This window comes from Pseudorca crassidens, chromosome 13 (genome assembly GCF_039906515.1).
Source record: "Pseudorca crassidens isolate mPseCra1 chromosome 13, mPseCra1.hap1, whole genome shotgun sequence".
Classification (NCBI taxonomy): Eukaryota; Metazoa; Chordata; class Mammalia; order Artiodactyla; family Delphinidae; genus Pseudorca; species Pseudorca crassidens.
Genome location: NC_090308.1, coordinates 17,963,965 through 17,984,494, shown reverse-complemented (window position 1 = coordinate 17,984,494; position 20,530 = coordinate 17,963,965). Strand labels below are relative to the sequence as shown.

General features: G+C 39.3%; 1 protein-coding gene and 1 long non-coding RNA gene across 13 annotated transcripts in view; one reads left to right on the top strand and one right to left on the bottom strand.

The window, feature by feature from the left end:
- LOC137204462 (uncharacterized) overlaps window positions 1–10,562 on the bottom strand; it is a 33,838-nt gene extending 23,276 nt beyond the window's left edge. For both annotated transcript variants that reach the window (XR_010933636.1, XR_010933635.1), the window contains exon 1: window positions 10,284–10,562. This is a non-coding gene — a long non-coding RNA (uncharacterized lncRNA). The remainder of the gene's footprint in view (window positions 1–10,283) is intronic.
- The window catches only part of STXBP5 (syntaxin binding protein 5), a 167,960-nt gene continuing 157,608 nt past the window's right edge, over window positions 10,179–20,530 (top strand). For all 11 annotated transcript variants that reach the window (XR_010933634.1, XR_010933632.1, XR_010933633.1 and 8 more), the window contains exons 1-2: window positions 10,179–10,475; window positions 11,677–11,774. Coding sequence is in view for 8 of the 11 variants with exons in the window: in XM_067701835.1 (XP_067557936.1) it covers window positions 10,320–10,475; window positions 11,677–11,774 (254 nt within the window). In the remaining 3 variants the exon portion in view is untranslated. The remainder of the gene's footprint in view (window positions 10,476–11,676; window positions 11,775–20,530) is intronic.

The window sequence follows — 20,530 nt, the reverse complement described above, 5'->3', positions numbered from 1 at the left end:
TGTGTGTGTGTGAGGGAGGGGGTAAAATGTGGAAATGGATCACACAAATATCTGGGGAAAGAGAAATATTGGCCAGAGGTCAGAGGTTGGCTAAATTCAGCCCACTACCTGTCTATGTAAATAAAGTTTTATTGGAACACAGCCACACTCTGAGGTTAATTGTCTATGGTGGCTTTTGTGCTATATTGGCAGTGTTGAGTCATTGTGACTGAAGCTGTATGTGATCCGTAGAACTGAAAATATTTACTCTCTGGCCCATTAAAGAAAACATTTGCTGACTCCTGGTTTATGCAGAAGGAATAACAAAGGCAAAGCCCTAAGGCACACGTGCGCCTGTTGTGTTCAAGAAATAGCAAGAAAGCAAGTGTGGCTAAGGTGAGTGAACCAGTGGAGCATGAGAGGAGATCAGGATGAAGAGAGTGGGACAGGACCCTGCAGGGCCTTTACAGGCCACTGTATAGAACTTTGACCTTTACTCAGAGTGAGACAGGAAACCACTGGAGGAGGCTGAGTACAGAACAGACATAATCAGACTTACATTTTAAATTGATCACTCTTTTTAGAATAGATGAGAGGGGGTTAGTTTGGTATATACTGTAATAATCCAGATGAAAAATTATTCAGGCCTGGACTAAAACATGAACGTGGAAGTTGTGAGAATTTGTCAAATTCTTAATATATGAATATCTTGAAAAGATAGTGCTGATGAGATTTCCTGGTAAACTTGAAATAGAGATATGTGGGGTGTGTGTGTGTGTGTGTGTGTGTGTGTGTGTGTGTGTGTGTGTGTGGCGGGGGAGGCTTGGGAAGTAGGTGGTCCCAGTTTACTTTTATGGGCCTGCACATCTGGGAGGACAGTGACCATGAACAGATGAAAGGAAGATTGTTGGGGGTGTAAGGTACAGCTTGTGGTTGGAAGTGAAGAATTCAGCTTGGACAGTAAAATTGTAGATGCCTTTTGGATAACCAAGTGGAGATGTCAAAGAGGCATATATGAATCACATCCGGAGTTCAGGGGAAAGGTTTGAAACAGGCACACAAATTTGGGAGTCATCAACGTTTAGATAACATTGAAGTCACAAGAACAGAATAAGATCACCTAGAGAGTTAGCTACAGATGTCACAGAGAATGACTTTAATAGCTACCATTTAATTTCAATGTATGTGACAGGTTTTGAGCTAGGAACTTTATACTTTTTGTCTCTCATCTTACAACCCTCTACTTGGGTTGTATTTTACACATGAGGAAATGAACACTTAAGTGACTAGTCTGACACTACCTAGTTAGTGACAGAATCCAGGTATGCCTGCCTCAGTGGTAGAGCCCTCTCTTCTCTGCCAGGACATAAGGAATAGAAATACAAGAGTGAGCATCAGCTCTGCGTATCTGAATAGTTAAAAGAAGCAGCAGAGCTTCCCAAGTAGGTTACCCATTAACACGACATTATCACCAGATGGGTACCTCTGCTCTAAGTTTCAACTGTAGTGAGACGCTTCTTTAAGGAAACCACTAGGCTGGTGAACTGTGATAATGCTATCATGGAACTTCCTTCTCAATTTCCTGAATTTAACAAACTCTCTCATCATGAATAAGCAGAACATTTCTCATTTAAGAGCAGATTAAGAGGTGGACACTGCAGAGGAATTTATACATCGATGTCATGCACTGCATTGTAGGCAAACTACAGGTTACTAAGGTTAGATGCTGTTACAGGATGCTGGACAAATCCTTGATTAAGTCAGAGGAAACAAACCTCGCGACTGAAAACTGCATATGAATCATTTGAAACAGCACAGAGACAGAGAATATTACTAGCAATAGATGTGACCCAAGATGTTACTAAAATCCTTATAGTGTTGCTTTCATCCTCACAAAGTAAAAGTTTCTCGTTTCACTGATAGTCTCAGACTTGATCTTGTTTCCACTGGCCTCTCAAAAGTGCAGTCATTCAAACTGCTAAAAAAATGTGGAGCAAAGAAAAGCCTGTTATCCTCCTTCCCTGTTTTCCTACAGGCCTGGGCTGAAAGGAGTCATCACTTATTTTATGCCTACAAAAATCAAAAGAGGCTCATCTCTCCACGTTGAAGGGTAAATAGGAACGAACCTGTGTGCATAAGTGAGAACTTCCACTTACCCCAGTAAGGGAGCCACACCTTGGGGTTACACCCTAGTTATACTTATGAGGAAACCAAGGAAGGGAAGTTGCGTTTGGGGCCTGCTGAACAAGATTAAGTCTTGGTGGAAATATTTAGGTCATGCTGGTCTGGACAAAACGTAGTGGGAGTAGTTGGAGGTTTTGGATGAATAATAGAGAAGTGAGTGATTCCAGTGTCCTTCCTCCTCCACCTTCATGTTTCCCAACCCCAGGTGCTGCTTCCATGGTAGCCCATCCTCTGGAGCAAGGTACCATGACGATGAGTACATACCCAAAGGGAGAGCGTTATTAGTATGGAGACTTTGAAATGATATAAGGTAATAATCCTCAGGAGAATCAAAAGATGCATTTGACATTGATGCTTGTCGCTCCTTTTAGGGATTTTGCTTCTTTATCAGTGTATTGCCATCTTATTGAGTGCCACAAGCAAGTTGGGTCGTGTTTGTATTTCCCACAACACCCAGCAAAGTAGCTGTCACCCAGTGGGCACAGCAAATGTTTGCGGAATGGAATACTAATCATCACCCTGCTGGCAGGTACACATAAGCAGCAGGATTCAGATTCCTGATCCTCTGTTTTTGAAACTGTACTAGTACAGCACACTTCTGTTTCACTCTTACTTTATAGACTTTAGACATTTTGTGTCCCCAACATCATGATTATTATCTCTGGATGTATTTATGAGCCAGGAACAAATAGAACTAAACCACTCAAGTGTACCTAGTCACATTTCTTGTCCCTTCCCTGTGAAGAGTATTCTTTGTGCTTCTGGGCTCTTCACTCTTTTTTTTTTTTTTTTCCTGATTAACTGAGAATATTAGCTGAGTGTCAGAGAGAGGGGATTGAGGCTGCTACACAAGAAAGTATACAGAGAAGAAAATGTCAAGAGGTTTGAGGAGGGGGAATTCAGAGATAGTGAGTAAGCTATTCAGCAAAGGCTGGGCTTTCTAAGGAGAGAGGGATCTGGGGTATTGGAAAAACTGCCATGAGGTGGGGAAGAGTTGGGGGCGGGGTGGTTATAAATAGGTGAAGAGAATTCTGGGGCAGTCGTCCTAAGTATTTCATCATCCTTCAAAGGTTATCTTAAGAAATCACTCAAGAAAGATCTAAATGGTTCCCCAAGGCTTTGGGAGCTAGGTGTGTGTGTGTGTGTGTGTGTGTGTGTGTGTGTGTGTGTGTGTGTTATTGTGCTGAGAATTAAAAGGCTCAGTTTTATTTGGGGTACAGTTAATATCTTGTATACTGACTGTAGTAGCATTTTGGTTTACTAACATGTTAGTAGGTTATTTAACAGAGATTTTTCATTAAAAATTGCATGCCTGAAGGAACTTAGTTTGTGTCATTGGTCATAGAACCAGGAACAGGACAGTGGCCACTGGAGGTAGAATTGTGACCACAGGTGTATGAAAATAGAATAACAGGGTAATATAAAAAGAGCAGATGACAAGGAGGCCAGAGGTTACCTAAAAGTTGAACTTGTTTGACCCAGAGCTGAGGGAAGCAGATACTACAACTACAGATTTGTAGGCACATGGTTGTTGGACTAAGTGTGTGGCGTTTATTAAAAACACAGTCAAGGAGTCCATTCTGAGTTTAACGCTAGACACCTGGTCCTATTTTGAGGCGCTCCATCTCTTGTATTGAGACTATGCTTACCCATCTTCTATATACATCCTCCCACACTTAGTAAGTATCCCTTGCATATTTTCATTGTTGGTATTATTCTCTTGACTCCTGATGGGTCCTTGGAGAGAGGTTGCTCCCACTCTCCTTATGTTAAGGTTTCTGCTTTGATTCCTTTTGATTTCTCAGGCCTTTAGGATTAACCAGAGAGAAAGGAGAGTTGGCATCTAAGAGTTCTACAGCCAGATGGCTGAGACATGTGACACAGCTGTGTCTAGCCTCAGTGCCAGAGACGGAAGGCCCTGTCCTATCAGCCAACCGCAACTGACACCATCTCACTGGGCTGCCGTGTCAAGTGATTCTCTCTGAGGGAAAGAGGGTTCAGTTCTCTGTTAGCATGCTTGCACTTGACTATTGACCTGTGTGCTGAGTAGCGTTTAATTTTTTTTTTAAAGTGTGGCCTGACAATTCCCTCAGAATCACACTTGGTGTGCTTGACCTCCCCTAAGGAATACTTTTCAGAAGTATTATCATATACAATTTATTCTCTTTTGTGTGTTTATGTTGGGCGGGGCATATTTGGAGACAGGGGACAGCTGGGGTGGAGAAGAAGGGAGCACTGGGGTTGGGGGTGGAACAAAATATTAACTTTAACAGCTTTTCAAAGCTTATTCAGTTTCCACAGTATACTAAATGTATATTATACAGTGTATATTCAATATTATACACAGTATAATTAAATTTGTACTTCATTAATTGCATAAAGTACAAACTTTGTCATTAGCTCTTCAGTCCACAAATCAAATATAAGAAGTCATTTACAACAAGATTTAAATCCTAAAATACGACACTGAAATTAAAAATTCTGGGAGCGTTATTCCTCACCTCAAATATGGTCCCCGTTGTAGGAATATTGTTCCCATTGTAGAAAGAGAATTTGAAATATTTGAGAATTTACTGAGGAAATCCTGATTGCCCAGTTTCTAAGTTTTAAGAATCTGACAGTATTTTTCACTTATATTACTGAATGCCTCATATCTTACACTTAAATGCTCATTTGGTTCGATTTGTTTTGTTTTGCACTTCTGGAATTTTCTCTTCCCTTTAATTTACTGACTTTTGCTAGGCATTTTTGTATTTAGTTTAATGATACTCTTACAAATGATATTAAATAGTGATAGAGGTAATCTATGGAATAATGAAGGCTCATTAATATCTGCCTAATCAATTTTTCTAAAAGGCTGGAGCTTGACAAAGAAGATCACAACATAGTGAATCCTGTTTTTTCCCAGACAAGGCTTGTTTATTTAGCTGATAATATTTGTCGAGTCCACTCAGGTACGAATGGTAACTGGAGATTATCCAGGAGTCATAAATGTGGAAATTACATTGTAACGTCACTCTTCTAAATGCTCAGGCCAAAAATGGGGGCATCATCCTTGCCTCTTCTCTTTCTCTGATACCCACCCTCCTGTCAGCAAATCCTCTTGGCTCTACCATTAAAATATAGTCCAGAGTCTGACCCTTTCTCACCACATACCATTCCACTCTAAGCCACCATTTCCTCACTGGATTACTGCAGTAGCCTCCTAACTGTAGGGAGAATTGTGAGTATAAGGTAAAAATGACAGTGAAAGAAGGCTACAATATCTCTACACTCCTTTACATTTTGGGCAGGTCGGGGCTAAATTTCTGGCAGAATATTTGATTGCAAGAACAAGAAACCTATTCAAACTCATTTACACAAAGAAGGAAAGAAAGTGTTGCCAGATTTCACAAGTAATAAAGACTGGGAACTGGAAAGTCAGGAATGGAGACTTTTCTCTCTACCTCACTAGACTCACTTCTCTGTGTGTAGTTTGTGTGTCTGGTCTGTTCTCCTGGGTTCCATAGACGTCTGCGCACTCTCAGCTTTAATCCCAGCTCTGCATGCTTTTCTAGTTGAAACTGATTAGCATCTTTATGACTCAATGCCAGATTCCCAGAAGAAGATGATCTCCCGGGTTGGCTTATTTCAGGTGTTTGCCTTTGATCCAATCAGTTTAGACCAAGACATATGGTCACCGGATCAAAACACAGTTGCCCAGTTCCAGCATTTCAGCAGGGCCTAGGGGACCCGTTCAGAAAACGGGTCATGAACTAGGCAAACTAACATCTCTACTGCAATTTACGGATAATTTAAATTCAATATTCTGTTAAATGCTGTAGTGAATCAATTATTGTCATGCATACATCCTTTGGGACTCAATAAATGAAAATTAAGTTGATATAAATGAATGCTAGCAGGTGAGGTACAGTTGGTCTACCTTGCAGAAAGCTTTCGCCAATAACATAATTTCTTCTAAAAATATTTATTTTTAGTTTCTACTTTATTCCTCTCAGTCAGCATCCATCTGCCCCTGTGAGACCAATAACAGAGCCTTTGTTAGCCTGGGAGCCTTTAAACAAAATAATGAAGATCGGCAGATCGTTATGGGAATGTTATGATTCTTAGTCTTTGGCCTTTCATACCAAATCATTTAGTGAGCTGCCTTTTTGTGTGTCAATTTTCTTTTGCATTTTAATTTTCATTGTATTAACTAACTATTGTTTAGAGCTGTCCTGACTCAGCTAAATGTAATATAGCTATTTATAACTTGTCAGTGATATATATTATTATGCCATCATCTCCTGGTCCATTCTTCAAAATGCTCGGGGCAAAAATGGGGGCATCATCCTTGCCTCTTTCCTTTCTCTGATACCCACCCTCCTGTCAGCAAATCCTCTTGGCTCTACCATTAAAATATAGTCCAGAGTCTGACCCTTTCTCACCACATACCATTCCACTCTAAGCCACCATTTCCTTGCTGGATCACTGCAGTAGCCTCCTAACTGTAGGGAGAATTGTGAGTATAAGATAAAAATGACAGTGAAAGAAGGCTCCAATATCAGGTAAGAAAGCAGGTAAGAAAGAATTCCATTTGGGAGAATGTCACTTACCCAAAGGCAGAAATCTATTAAATTGTTTTGAATCAGCACACTGATTCACTCATGAAAACAAAACAAAAATAAATAATATAATTTTGTTGAGAGATTACTATGGGTAAATACTATGGGTATGCTATGTGCTAAATTTTAAAAGGAATAATACAAATTATTGAATTTTTAGTCATTTTATTTTAGACTTTAAATTCCTAATTAATTTTAATTCTAAATTAAAATCCTAATTTAAAAGTCAATTGATCAATTTAAACTGACAAGAAAAATCATGAGTTTGAGGATCCATTATTTTATCTTTGCCATCATAAAGGTAGATATTTGGGAGCATTGTTTTTCTTTTTTTACCTAACAGAATTCTGGATATGTCTCTGAGCTAGGAGAAGATAGACGGCAAGTTCACAAAGCTAACATACAGTAGCAGATACGCTCCATATTCATCTTAAATTCTACGTTTCCTCTATGAACCAAAGTTTTGGGAATGCCACGATGAGTTCATAATCTGATGAGAGGGATGAGGTATGAAAATCAAAACAAAATTCCACAAGTCAAAAAGGCGGGACTGGCTTATATTGCTGATCTGGTGAAGCTCCTTTCACCCCAAGGACACTGATAGTAGTTTTTCCATTCTACTATGTGTAACTAATGTAATGCAAACTTTACATTTTTCCCTAGTTTATCCTCCAAAACCCTAGGAAGCAGGTAGTATTAATCTTATTTTTCACATGAGGAATCTGACCCTTAGGAACAGTAAGGAATTTGCCCGAGGTTGCCCACATTACCACGGTCTGGATCGAAATCCATGTCTGGCAGACAACAAAGCCTAGGATTTTTCCACTCTACCACAAGGCCTTTCAGCAAGAAATTGTCCCTTCTCCAAAGGGTTTCATAATCCAATGATGACAAATCATCCAACAGATTTATTTTCAAACTAGATGAAAAGGTGGATCATAATCTTCTGCGGGGAAGTGATCTCTCTGTTTTGCAATTTACCCCTATGGAGGCATTTGTATTTTTAAAAAGCTCCCCAGGTAATTATGATCACCTCCCAGCTGCCTTCCAATGCTCTTCTCCCTCCTCTTCACCTGGTCTCCTCCTCCTCACCTGGACTGAACTCTGGTGAATTCACCATCGCGGGGCTTTTTCCGGCCAATTAATTTACCCTCTGCATTCCCCTTGCGTGATGCCATCAACGAGCTCATCACATCTATTCACAATTACTAATTTACATGAGGTTTGCCACCTTTTGACTAGGGAGCTTGTTGAAAGAGTTGCATTTTGCGTCTTCAGTACGTAGCACAATGTCTCACACTCAATAAAATGTGTTTCAGAGGACTAAACTGGTAAACAAAAATCCCAGAGCCACTTGGAAATAGCCTGAGAAAAATCTTCAAATCTGGTTTATCGCTCGTTACACCTAGTGAATTAACTTTGTAATTCAGTAAAAATTAAAACACAAAACAATTTTCTAAGTTCCACGCGTAAGCCATCGCCCTTTGATGCGGAAGCTCCACAGACAACTACGTTTGCCGAAATCCCTGAGGCCCAGTCGTGGTTGGTTTGCTGACGGTTCTTGAAAGCCTGTCACATCAACCAATACTGTGACGAAAATTTCCCTGCGCAGGGCAGTAGGCGGCCAATCACAAAGTAGAGGGCGGGCACTTCTGATTTGGCTTCAGAAAACCTTCAGTAGCTCAGAGCCCTCAGGGCTAGGGAGTTAGTAGCCTAGGAGAGTATCCTTCCTCTCCAGCCCCTCCCCACGAATTAGAGTTAGTCTTTATGCGCTTGCATACTTCTTTACGTCTTCCTTAGTTTCTACATCCTTCCTAATCAAGTACCTCTGCTGCCCATCCACCTTTCCTCGTTGAACTCACTCTCGGGAAAGGGTACCCGCATCATTAATCTCTCCTCCTTTTCAAACTTGAGACAGATATTTGTCTCTAAGCATCCAAGTGGGATTGTGACAGTGAAGCAGTGGAAAGGTTTGAGCGAAAACTTCATTCTTCCCTCCTTTCCACTTGCAAGAGTGGAGAAGCTACTGGGGATTACTTAGTGGATAATCAGCGTTACCGGGCGGATTGAAGGTCTGAGTGTCCGCGCTGTGTTTACTTCCACCCCCGCTCCCGCTCGCATCTCCACCCACGCTTGCGTGCGGACTGAATCCAGGGCTGGCGTGTCACTGGTCGGGGCAAACACCCAGCCCTGGAGCCGTTTCCCTTTGGCATCCTCTTCCCATTCTAGCAGCTACCTGCCATTGGCCATGCTTTCATCCTACCAACAGTAACAGCTACAGGAAAGAATTCATTTTTCCCTTTCTAGGTTCATCTTTCCTGGTACCCTTTCTAAGTCTGTCATCCCCTTGCCACAGACATAACCGTTGTCTAGACGCTGTTTTTCAAAATCCAAATCAATCCAAAACAAAGCCCATCAATAAAGCAACAACAATAATATTGCAGCCAGCAGCCGGGAGTGTGTGCCTCATTAAAGGGTGAGAATATAAACCCCCGCTTCAGTGACCGATTTTGAAATAAAGGATTCCTGCTGCTTGTTAGTCATCAACATTTTTACTCTCCCAGCTGCAGGAAAAGCAGCTGCATCCTCTGGCAAGGCGATTGAGATGGGAGAAATTTAGCCACGGTCTGGGATTTTCGCAGAGGATAATTTAAGCCCCAGCTCCACTCCGGTGGCTGAGGAGGGGGTGGGTACGAGCGGTGCGCATGCTCAGCAGCCCGGCTCCGCCGAGGCCCAGCTGCCGCCACCGCCGCGGCCGGTGCTGTAACCGAGGCTGTCGCTGCTGCTCCGAGCGGGCGTTGGTGCCGTGTGCCGAGGCGCCCTGTCAGGCGAGAGGGAGCGGCCGGGCGGGAGCGCGGGCGGCGGCGGAGCCTGAGGTGGGCAGCCGGGGCTCTGAAGGAGCGAGGGCGGGCTGAGCCAGCCTCGGAGGAGCGAAGCGGAGAGCTCTGGGACCCACCCCGGGCGCCCTGCGTGCCATGGCCGGCGGGCAGAGGCGCTGAACGGCCGGGAGGCCGAGCGGCGGCGGCGGCGGACGGAGAACCGGCGATCCCCGGGAGGAGGAGAAGCAGGAGCGGGAGGAAGCGCCGAGGGACTGCGGGGCCCGGGTGGGCGGCGGGGCCGCGGGCCATGGACTCGGCGGCGGCGGGGGCGAGCCGGGGCGGCGGCGCGGCGCAGAGTCAGCCCGCCGCCAGGTGAGGCTAGGCGGAGCGGGCTCGGGGCGCCGCTGCCACTGCTGTGCCGCCGGGCCGCGGAGCGAGTCGGCGGCAGCGGCGGCGGCTCAAGTGGCGCCGCAGCAGCCGCGGCGAGCAGCGGCGGCCTCGGAGGAAGAGAGGTCGGCGCCCGGGGTTCTGGCGGCCGCGGTTCTCCCGTCGCAGTATATCCTGCTCGGATTATCTTTTGCTTCTCCCCAGCTGCCTCCTTCCCCTCACACTGACACTCTGTCCCACACCTCCGCGTCCTCGGTCGAAGCTGCCCTCGGCCCGGGCTGGTTTCCCCCCGCCTGGGGACGCCCCTTACCTCTCCTCCCGGGCTGCGGGGGACCCCGCCGAGACCATGAGGAAATTCAACATCAGAAAGGTGCTGGACGGCCTGACCGCCGGCTCGTCTTCGGCCTCGCAGCAGCAGCAGCTGCAGCAGCAGCACCCGCCTGGGAACCGGGAGCCCGAGATCCAGGAAACGCTCCAGTCCGAGCACTTTCAGCTGTGCAAGGTGAACGGAGCGCGCAGACCCGCGAAAATCGGGGTCGTTTTAGGGGCAACTCAGGCTTTACACACGAGTCGAGGGATAGAACGCCAATAATAATCATACCTCGAATAAAGGTCTCGCTCCTCTAGCACACTTTGCTTGGTGGGCTATTTTGGAGATTGACATCATCTTACTCCTTTTCGTTGATTTTCACGTGCGGCAGTCATTTCAAGGTTGCTTCTAACGTATTATACTGACCTTACTCTTATGGCTTTTATATTCAAGCATTTTAATACATAATTTACTGACTTCCAAGTTTCCTTTGGGAACAGTGTCTAATGAATGTTGTTTATCAAAAAGCCAAACGTGTTCAACTAGATATTTGCTCATCACTTTTCCCTTAAAATGTGGTAGGAGGCTTAAAATATGAAATCATAGGGTCTTTCTATCATTTTGTTTGGTGAAAAAGTTAGAGCTGTGATTTTTGCCTATTAATGGCACGACAGTTGCCATAGCGGTCTGTAATTCAGAAAGAATGATGCAGCGAATTAATTCACCAGCTGCTCAATGAGAAATACAAACTTGTGTTGGTATTAATACCAGGCATTCATAAGTCAGAGTTTCTTAAAAGTGTGTGCATACTTTTTTGCCCCAGTGTCCTAAAATTATTAAGGATTTAATAGCAAAATGCAAAAATATATGCTGTGTTTATTTTCATTCTGTTACAGTTGCAAAATGATGAGATAGATGTTTGCTAATTGCTTTACTGAATCCTTAATTAGAGTAATTATGACAGCATTTCCTTAGAAGTACTTGTATTTAGCATCCAAATAAAGTAATGATGAAGTTAGCACACTTGAAAAAAAGCATGAATTGCATTTTTAAATGAATATACAGAATTTTTGACCACTGCAAACTTCAGTAATTTGTTCTCAGACATAATAGTATAGAATATTAAATTTTCTTCTAAAGCCTACCACTATGATGGAAAAGCAGAAATTAAGGTGTAACACTGGGATAGTGTTTTTGTTTTTTTGGTTTCAGATTCTATGTGCATAGGTTTTTGTTTGATGTAGACTTCATAGTTTTTTTTTTATAGCAGTGCATGTATATGTGTTTTGCATCAATTATAATTGCTTCTCGGTTCTAATACCTCTATTGACTTTTCTGTTTTAAAACTTTGCTTTCTGCCTTGGTTGCTGTGATGTCACTTGCCCATCCCTAGACTGTTCGCCATGGATTTCCCTATCAACCCTCAGCCTTGGCCTTTGATCCTGTACAGAAGATCCTGGCAGTGGGAACTCAGACTGGTGCTTTAAGGCTGTATCCTTTCATTTAATTTAATTTTATTTTTTAACTTTTACTGTATTCTCCCCAGTCCTTCTGTATTGCTGATTAGTTGCTTTTCCTGTTTAATGCCAAAGAAACGGTATGATCAGGTATTATGTGAAATCATGTGGTTGTATCTCTCCCCATGATTATACTTGCATGCAGGTTGTATGTTGCTGTGATGTTTCTTAGCTCAATTTATAGTAGCTAAACACGTATCCACATAGAGTTCTAAAGTTTTGCTATAATAATTACTGTCTTTGCAAGGAAGTAGAAGTTTCTAAGGGGAAATATATCTGCTTATACTAGTGGTCTATTGAATGGACTATGTAGAGGATGAGGTTTAAAGACAATAGCACAAGGCACATTTTATTTGCTTTTTTAAAAATATTGTGCATGGTAGATGTTGAAATTATGACTATTTATTCTAATGAATTAGAGGTTGAATTTGAATTTGTTTCTGACTTGTCCATCTAGAAAAATCATTAGAAAACAAATACAAGTTTTATATAAATAGTTATGAATTATTGCTATTTCTAAAAGTTTTAGAGCATTTTGTTAGTATAATGCAAATGGAGAAGTGTACTGTCTTGATAGTTTTCCCTTTGATGGTCTACGTTTGTTATGTATATGTAAATACTGTTAGGTTAGCTGTACTCTTAAGTATTAGTATAGAGGATTATTTTTCTTGGTTATGCATGAACTGTAATTGTTTTGTCATAGCATTTTTTTCCAAATACCTACTCATTCTTCAAGATAATTTTTTCAGTCTGAACAATGGAGAATACTTCACAATTCCTCTCAAACTATTTAACTTGAAATAAAATTGTGTTTACTTTTACTATGATATTTACCCATATTAACCTAAATGCCCTTAATTTTAAACTTAAACATAAAATTTTAAAAAGAAAATGCTTTGTTCATCCATCAGTAGGATATCTGCTTCCTACATATTATTGAAGTAACATGTTGGTAATAAATAGACGAAAACACTAGATGATAAGAAACACGGAGGAGCAGGAAACTTTACTCCCCACGTGTTAGATTTATCTGCTCCTGAGAAGGAGGAGGGGAGCCTGCATTTGAGTTAAACATGTGTCTTACCTTTTTTTATAATCTTTTAAAATCTTCATTTCAAAGTAGTGCTATACGTGGTATCAGGGTATTTTATTTGTGATTAGTGTGCTATGTTCAAAATGCTTATAAAAGTTTTCACTGAATTGTGTTACTAAGTGAAGTCTATCATTCATAGTAAATACCAGTAGTGCACTCATACCTGTAAAAATGGTAAAATCTGACCAAGCTAGATCTGAATCTGTGAATTTCTAAGACAGTATATCTAAATAGTTCTTACCCAAATATCTAGATAGTTGACACTAAAATATTTTTTACTTTAATTGTATAGATATTTTTATTCCGGTATCCAGTGATCAATACCTTCTAGTTTAGGGCTCCTATTTTAGTCTTGTGAAGACGGGAATAAAATTAATTTTGGTAGTGTGGGTGCTAAGTGTTCAGCAAAACCCTGTGTAGTGACAAAGTAGTGTGGTATTGGATCCAGATGGACTGTTTAGAATGAAAAGCCAATTTGTTTTTGTTCACAGCAAAAGAGTATCACCTCTGGACTAAAAGGGGGGAAAAAAAAAGTTGAATTAAATCAACTATTTTTAGATTATTTTGGTTTTCTTTTAAGTGGGTTCAAGTTTTACTATTTTCCCAGTTGAGACCCAGTGTGGTCTCAGTTTTCTTATGGTACATAACTTTTTTCTTTTAACAGCCAGTCTGCTCCTTTTATAACTTAATATAATCATGAGTACCGCAAGCAAGGCTGATTTTATAAAATCAAATGTTTTTCTTAGACAAGACTTTTTACCCCTACTGCATTTGAGGAATTAGCATATTACACAAAGGGAGAAGTTAAAATTAAAATGTTAGGCCTAATGCTAACTGTCAAATGAAAAGGATCAAGTGTACGAAATCATCACTTATATGTCTTTTGCTTTTATACATTTTTTATAGTGAAATACTGTATGAAAAGTGAATCTGTAATTTACAGTGACACTCTAAATTTTTTTTAGAACCTCTCTTATTGTACTTACAGTGAAGTTAGGAAAGCAGTTTACCAAATACATTTTTATTTTACCTTTTTACGAGATTTATATGAACATTCCATAGTGATAAATTGGTTTGCCTACCAGTAATACCACTAGTCATTCCTTCTGTTAGGTTTAAGTAGGAGATAAGCTTATGAGCTTTATTATGGCTTTGATTTGTAGAAAATTTAAAGTAAAATAGAAATCTTTTTTTATTTTAAAGTAAAATAAAAATCTTTATCTAAAATAAGACTAAGATCTTTTTAGTTTTACATAATTTCCACATACGTGGCTTAAAATTTGTTAATTTCTCTGTTCTTTGTTTTGAAAGCTAGACAACTATAGTTTATTTCAAAGCTCCATATTGGTTTAATGTGCAGACTTAATAATAAGCCTCTTCTCTTGCCCTAGTTCTTTTATATTTTTCACTGTTGCATTTGGCTTCTTACAATCCTTCTCTTTATTTTCTTCTCATATTAGACTCTTGTAGTCTGTCATACATTTGTTCTAAAAGATGTCTTCAGAGCAGAAATATACTTGTAAATAAAGTCTTCTTTCATCTAACTGTCGAGCAGAGTAGGAGGTTTTCAAAAGTGGGACTGGGTTATTAGAATTTGAATTGCATGTCTAATTTAACGAATAGAATGTCTTCCTAAATGTTGGAGGACTATACTAAGTTATCTATTTTGAGGTTAGAAAAAAAATGATGAAGAATTTACATCTGATATCTAATGTTTGTAGACAAGAATTGTGAAAATCTGAATCCTTAAACAGTATCTAACAAATGATGAAGCAAGATAAATTTAATGTATTTGCTGCATTAACGTATAGCAAATGGCTGATGTCATTATAAACATGCCTTATGTTCAACCTTTTTGGCTTCTGGAGTGAATATGAGGTTGGAATGAACTTACTGATAGGAAGCAGGGAAGCATAATTTTATATGCCAAGTTGTACAGTAGTGATTTAATTATCTTAATTCTCCTCCTTTTGCCATGTAGAAATAGGTACAGTTTGGTTCTTCTGAGTAATCTAAGCATCAGAACTATTGAGATAAAGTAATCATTTATCCGCATAAGGAATAAGTAAAGGGGAGAAAAAAGGTTCTAAGTGAAGAATGAAGGCATTTCTAGTAATTCTGCTGTTGTCCTTATCTGGACTCCTGGTTTACTAGTATAATTTTGAATTGCTTCATAGTCTGTTGTAACTATGGGCTACCCTGATCTTATTTTAAGGTATTTTCGTCTAAACACAACAAGTTTGTTTTATGTATGAGTATTTCAAGGACTGTGCCAAAAAATGGACTTTCAAATTTACTTAATCTTTGTAAAAAATTGAGTTTTTAAGTATCACAATTATCAAAGGATCTCATTTATTGTCTTCCTGACAATATAGTAGGCAGTCTCTGCTTTGATAAGGCATGGGCTTGTCTTTTAAATTGCAGTGTAATTTTGCTGAATGCAGGCTTACAAAATGATTGCTGTACATTGGAGTTCATTTAACAAGCACTTGTTAAGCGTTAACATTCGATTATGAATTGTGGCCTTATTTCTTGTTCGTGTCTTGCCACTAAAGAATTATGTGTCCTTGAGTTAGTTTTTTCTTACTTTTAAAATGAAGGTGCTGTATTAGATGATTTCTTCGAGAAACAACTTTGTGATTCTAAGTAGCTATATATTGTTCTAGGTGAGTATGCAAAAGAAATGAAAATATGATTCTTATGTTCAAGGACTAGAACTAGATAAACATAATTGAAATAAGAGTTATTTAGGGTCTACTCACATAACACAAAGTCAGATTACAGGGAAGTTTATTGCGTTTAATGACACTTCTGCACATTAGTAGATGAGGCTTGAGAATGGCAGGGAAGGAGGAGTTGGAAAATTATTCTAGGCTAACAGTGTGGGCAAAAGTAGAGAAAAGGGATCATGGTAGTTTAGAGGAATACTAGAGACTGCTTGGAATTGTGATCCTAATTGAGTTGGAGGGAGAAATAAGGAACCAGTAGGTGGAAAACCTTGAGTGCTAGCCTGAGTTATCTGGGTGTTATTCAGTAAGGAATCATTGTAGGAATCATTATATAAGGAGATGTGCTCTCAGGAAGACCTTGTGATTTTTAGGATGATTAATAATGCAGTGGTGTCATGGATGAAAAGAATAGAACCAAGGGAACCTTAATATGTAACTAAATCCATATGGGTAGTAAAGTGGATTCAAAGCAGGGGTAGTAGAATGGGAACTGGAGAAGGACTTGATGACTTCTTTGTATCAGATCTTAGAGGGAGCAACTAAAGGTGGTGATAAAGTTTTCAAATACAGCACCGAGGCAATTACAAGACAGAAATGGAAAACTTGGTAAAGAGTGTGGCAGAGTGATGTGGAGTTTGGAATTATGTAATCTTTTACTTTTATCCTATTGCCATTTCGAGAAGGTAGCCTAGACTGATTCTAGCTTGAGAATTTGATACGCTTTTACATTTGATTTCCTTTGGGTTGGTCCTCGGTGATTTCCTGGATTTTGTTATTGAATCGAAATAATTTAAAGTCACTGTTAGCTGTTTGGCTTTGTCCATTTATCCTTGGTCAGTGTCTCTCAGTAGTGCTAGTATTCGGGGCTGGATAATTCTGTGGGTTTGCCCAGCACATTGCAGGCTATTTAATATCCCTGGCTCCCACTTACTAAATGCCAGGGTTACCTCTGCTGTTAGTGTGGTAACCCACATGCCCTCACACACTTCCAGGGGCTCCTGGTTGAGAACAACTACACTTTGTCCTAGTTCTTCACCAGTTAAGTAGGAATAATAACCCAACTAGTTCATGAAGTGAGCGTCAGGATTAAATGCAATAATGTGTATGTTTTTAGGACCATGCAAGTACTGTTTTGGTGACTATTCAATATGATATTATTATAAATATGAGAGTTTTTCTATGGTTTTAATGTTCAGTTCTTTCATTCATTTATTTCAGCAAATACTTGCTGAGAAGCAGCTAGCTGCCAGGCTCTGTGTAGGAAGGCCTTAATTTCATTATTTTTGTAGCTGATGTAGTCAGTCTTCAAAGGAAAAGGTCTTAAAGTACTGTTTTTGTCTTCTTTAAAATGATTGTGTTCTTTTCAACCACAAGTTTTAAAGATTGCTATTTAGATGTGATAAGATAATATGTGAAAGTTTGTTTCACATAGTAGGTGATAAATGATTGTGAAAGTTTGTTTCACATAGTAGGTGATAAGTGATTGTTTAATGGCTTTGTACTATAAGATAGCTAGCATTGCAATGTTTGACTTGCTGCTTATTAATTTTATTTTATTGTAATTAACAAAACTGGAAAAAAGGTTTGGAAACAGATTTTTGTTCAAAGTAGTTAAAAATGAAACAGTTCAGCTAGAATTTAGCCAAATTTTTGTTACTCTTCTACCCCGCCATCCTTTTTGTTCATAGAAGAACTCTAGTCATTTGAAATTCTAGCCGTAGAGGAAAAACAAGGACTTCGAAATACTTCTCAACTCTTAGCTCCTCACTGAGGAGGACTTTGTATAAAAGGAAGAATGAGTACTGTGTCAGCTGTAGGTTATGATTCTCAGTGTGGATTACTGCAGCAAGGAGAATAGGCACATTTACTTTAGAAACTACCAGAAAAGGTGTCTGCCTGGAAGCAGTTATTTTGCAATGAATTTCCTGTGGAGGGAAACAAGGTATGATAGAATCTAAATGGGATTGAAAAGGGATATGTTAATTACTGGGGAATCAAGTCTGTGCTTGGTAAGCCTTTTTACTTTAAGTAAAATGGGTTTTTATTTCTGCTAGGTATTGTCTTTGTTTTCCATTTGTTTTTTTAGTATAATTTGCTTTTAAAAATATAACTTGACTTTGCCATCCTGACAGAAAAAGGTAAAGGAATGTTCGAAGAATTCCCTTATTAAAAGCTTGTGTTCTAGTCTTCAGACTAATTTTGGATAAGCCAACTAAAATCTCTAGGCTTTAATTTCCTTTTCTGTAAAATGAGGAAATTGGGATCTGTGATTTCTAAGAGTCCTTCCGGCTCTAGGATCTTGAATTTTTTTCTGTGGAGGATTTGGGAATGCTCTGGACCATCTCTGTCTAGAGTTGTCTTCTGATTGGTTGTTCTGAGTATCTGTTAAAGCGGGTGAAGTGTTGGACTCAATCCCATTGTGGGTCCCTTTACTTTGTACCCGTTGCCTGCATTCATAATAAGTCAGCAGATGCACAGTTATAAACTTTTATTTACAAAAGGGAGGAGGAAAAAGCATGTGAGATACACTTTTTTCGTTGATGAAACAGCAGCTCACATTGAGTACTAGGATGGTGGGTTATTGCTTTTCCTTTGTTTAATCGGTAGGGCCTCATTAATGACATAGGAAACTTGGGCCATTTTCAAATATTATTTACAAAGTTTACTTTCCTTTATTGGGTGTTAATGGTCAGGATGTAAATTAAAATGAGATTGCTTAAAAATAATACTGGGTTCCTAATCATATGATTTTATTAATTTTTATGTAAGAAATTTAATAGAGACTAATTTCATTGACTTGCTAGCATGTAATTTGAGTAATTGTATAGTAAGTTGGAAAAGTAATAACTAGCACTGTGCATGTAAGTAAGTGGACTATAGGGGTGATTATCACTAAATAAAAGATAAGCTTTGGGTGTCACTTTTTGACTTTAACTTCATGCATTGGAAGTGACACCTTGTTTACAAGAAGGAAATTAATAATCAGAGTGTCAACACTGTGAGTGATAATGCTTGAATGAGAATATCCGGTCCTGATTTGGTGCTATCATCATCGGAAGGTATATTCAGTATCTTGGGACTGCAGATTAATGAAATGTCTTTGGTTCGAACTAAACAGATGTCTGTTTAAGAATATAGCAGAATGACAAAGAGAAAAGGATGTTTTACTGTATACTACCTTTTATATTTGAATGCCTTTTATTAAACATAATATAGTACTATAAAACTTCCTAGGAAGCAAAACAAAGTGACTGTTGACTTGATTTTTGTAAAATAAACGAAGAGTTCATAAACTATAATCATAAAAGACTACCAAAAGGTATTTGATACATCTCCCTTCCCTTAGTCACATGTGATGTAAATCATTCTAAGGAGGAAATATCAATAGTACCTTTGGATTTAATTACTCAAACTTCTTCCTGTGAAGATATTCAGGCTTCTATATAATAGGTCTTGTACTTTAATTTAAACCTATTTCTAATATTTATTTGCAACACCAAAGAAGAAAGACAAGTTAGTTGTCTTCCACATATTGTTATTACAATTTTTAACATTTTTGAAAAATTTAAATAACAGTCATCTACTTGCAGATTTAGCAGTCCCAATTGCTTTAATCTCTCATTCTTTTGTATTTCATTTTAAAGAAATTTTGGATACTAGCTCTCTTTTATGTGTAACTTTTGTTTTTATTTTTGGGCTTGGGTGGAAGGAGGGGAAGGGGAAAGAATCATTGACAGTTTATTCCTTACTACTCAGTGTTCCACAATGGGCCATGTGTTTAGTGATTCCTTAAGTCTAGAACATTGTTCCCCAACCTTTTTGGCACCAGGGGCCGGTTTCATGGAAGACAGATTTTCCACGGATGGGGGAGGGGGGATGGTTCAGGCGATAACGCGAGCAATGGGGAGCAGTGGGGAGCGGCAGGTGAAGCTTTGCTGGCTCGCCTGCTGCTCACCTCCTGCCGTGCGGCCTGGTTCCTAACAGGAACACTAATGTGTTGGGGACCTCTAGTCTAGAATACATTTTTCCCTGTTAAAGTAATCCTTTAAAGCCCAGTGCCTTTCTCTTTGTGATGTATTTTTGGTTTTAATTCCATCCCTTTTTCCACCCATGTAGCAATCTTTTTCTTAATTCAGCGTTTAAAATCTAAATTTCTACATTACCATCCTTTATTCGTAATATCACATAGTCATTAAATGGCTAAAACTAGTCCTTTTGGAAATTATAGCTATAATATTGAGGTATTTTTATTTTAAAATAGACTGTCAGAAATGTTAAAGCATATGAGAAGATGCAGTAGAGTCCAAAGCAGTGCAGATCAGAATCGAGCAGTATCCTCTGCCTTATAAAGAGGCCAGAAATTAGACAGTGGTCAATATACAATTATACAATCAAAACAGAAAGAACATACAGATTCTTAAATGATTAGCTTAATATCTTCTCTACTAAATATCATATAAAAGATGAGTGTGTGTGTGCCTACAAATGAAGTAATGAAGGTCTAAATCTATAATTCAGGAGTCTGCAAACTTTTTCTGTAAAGTGCTAGATAGTAAATATTTTGGCTTTATTGTCTCTGACCCAGCTCCTCAACACTGCCAGTGTAGCGCAAAAGCAGCCATAGACAATATGTGAAGGACGGAGTGTAGATATTTCAATATAACTTTATTTATAAAATCAGGCAGTGGACTAGATTCAGCCCACAAGCTGAAGTTTGCCATCCCTTCTTTAGTTTATTAGGCTTCCTTGCTTTTAAATTGGAGAGGAATACTCAGGAAGGAATTACTACTGACATTTTTATAGTTAAGTTTCATAAATTACACTCACATATCCATTTAATCTTTTAGTCATAAGTAGAAAACTATTTTAAAGAATCAATGATATATGGTACTGCTATATACCAAGTTA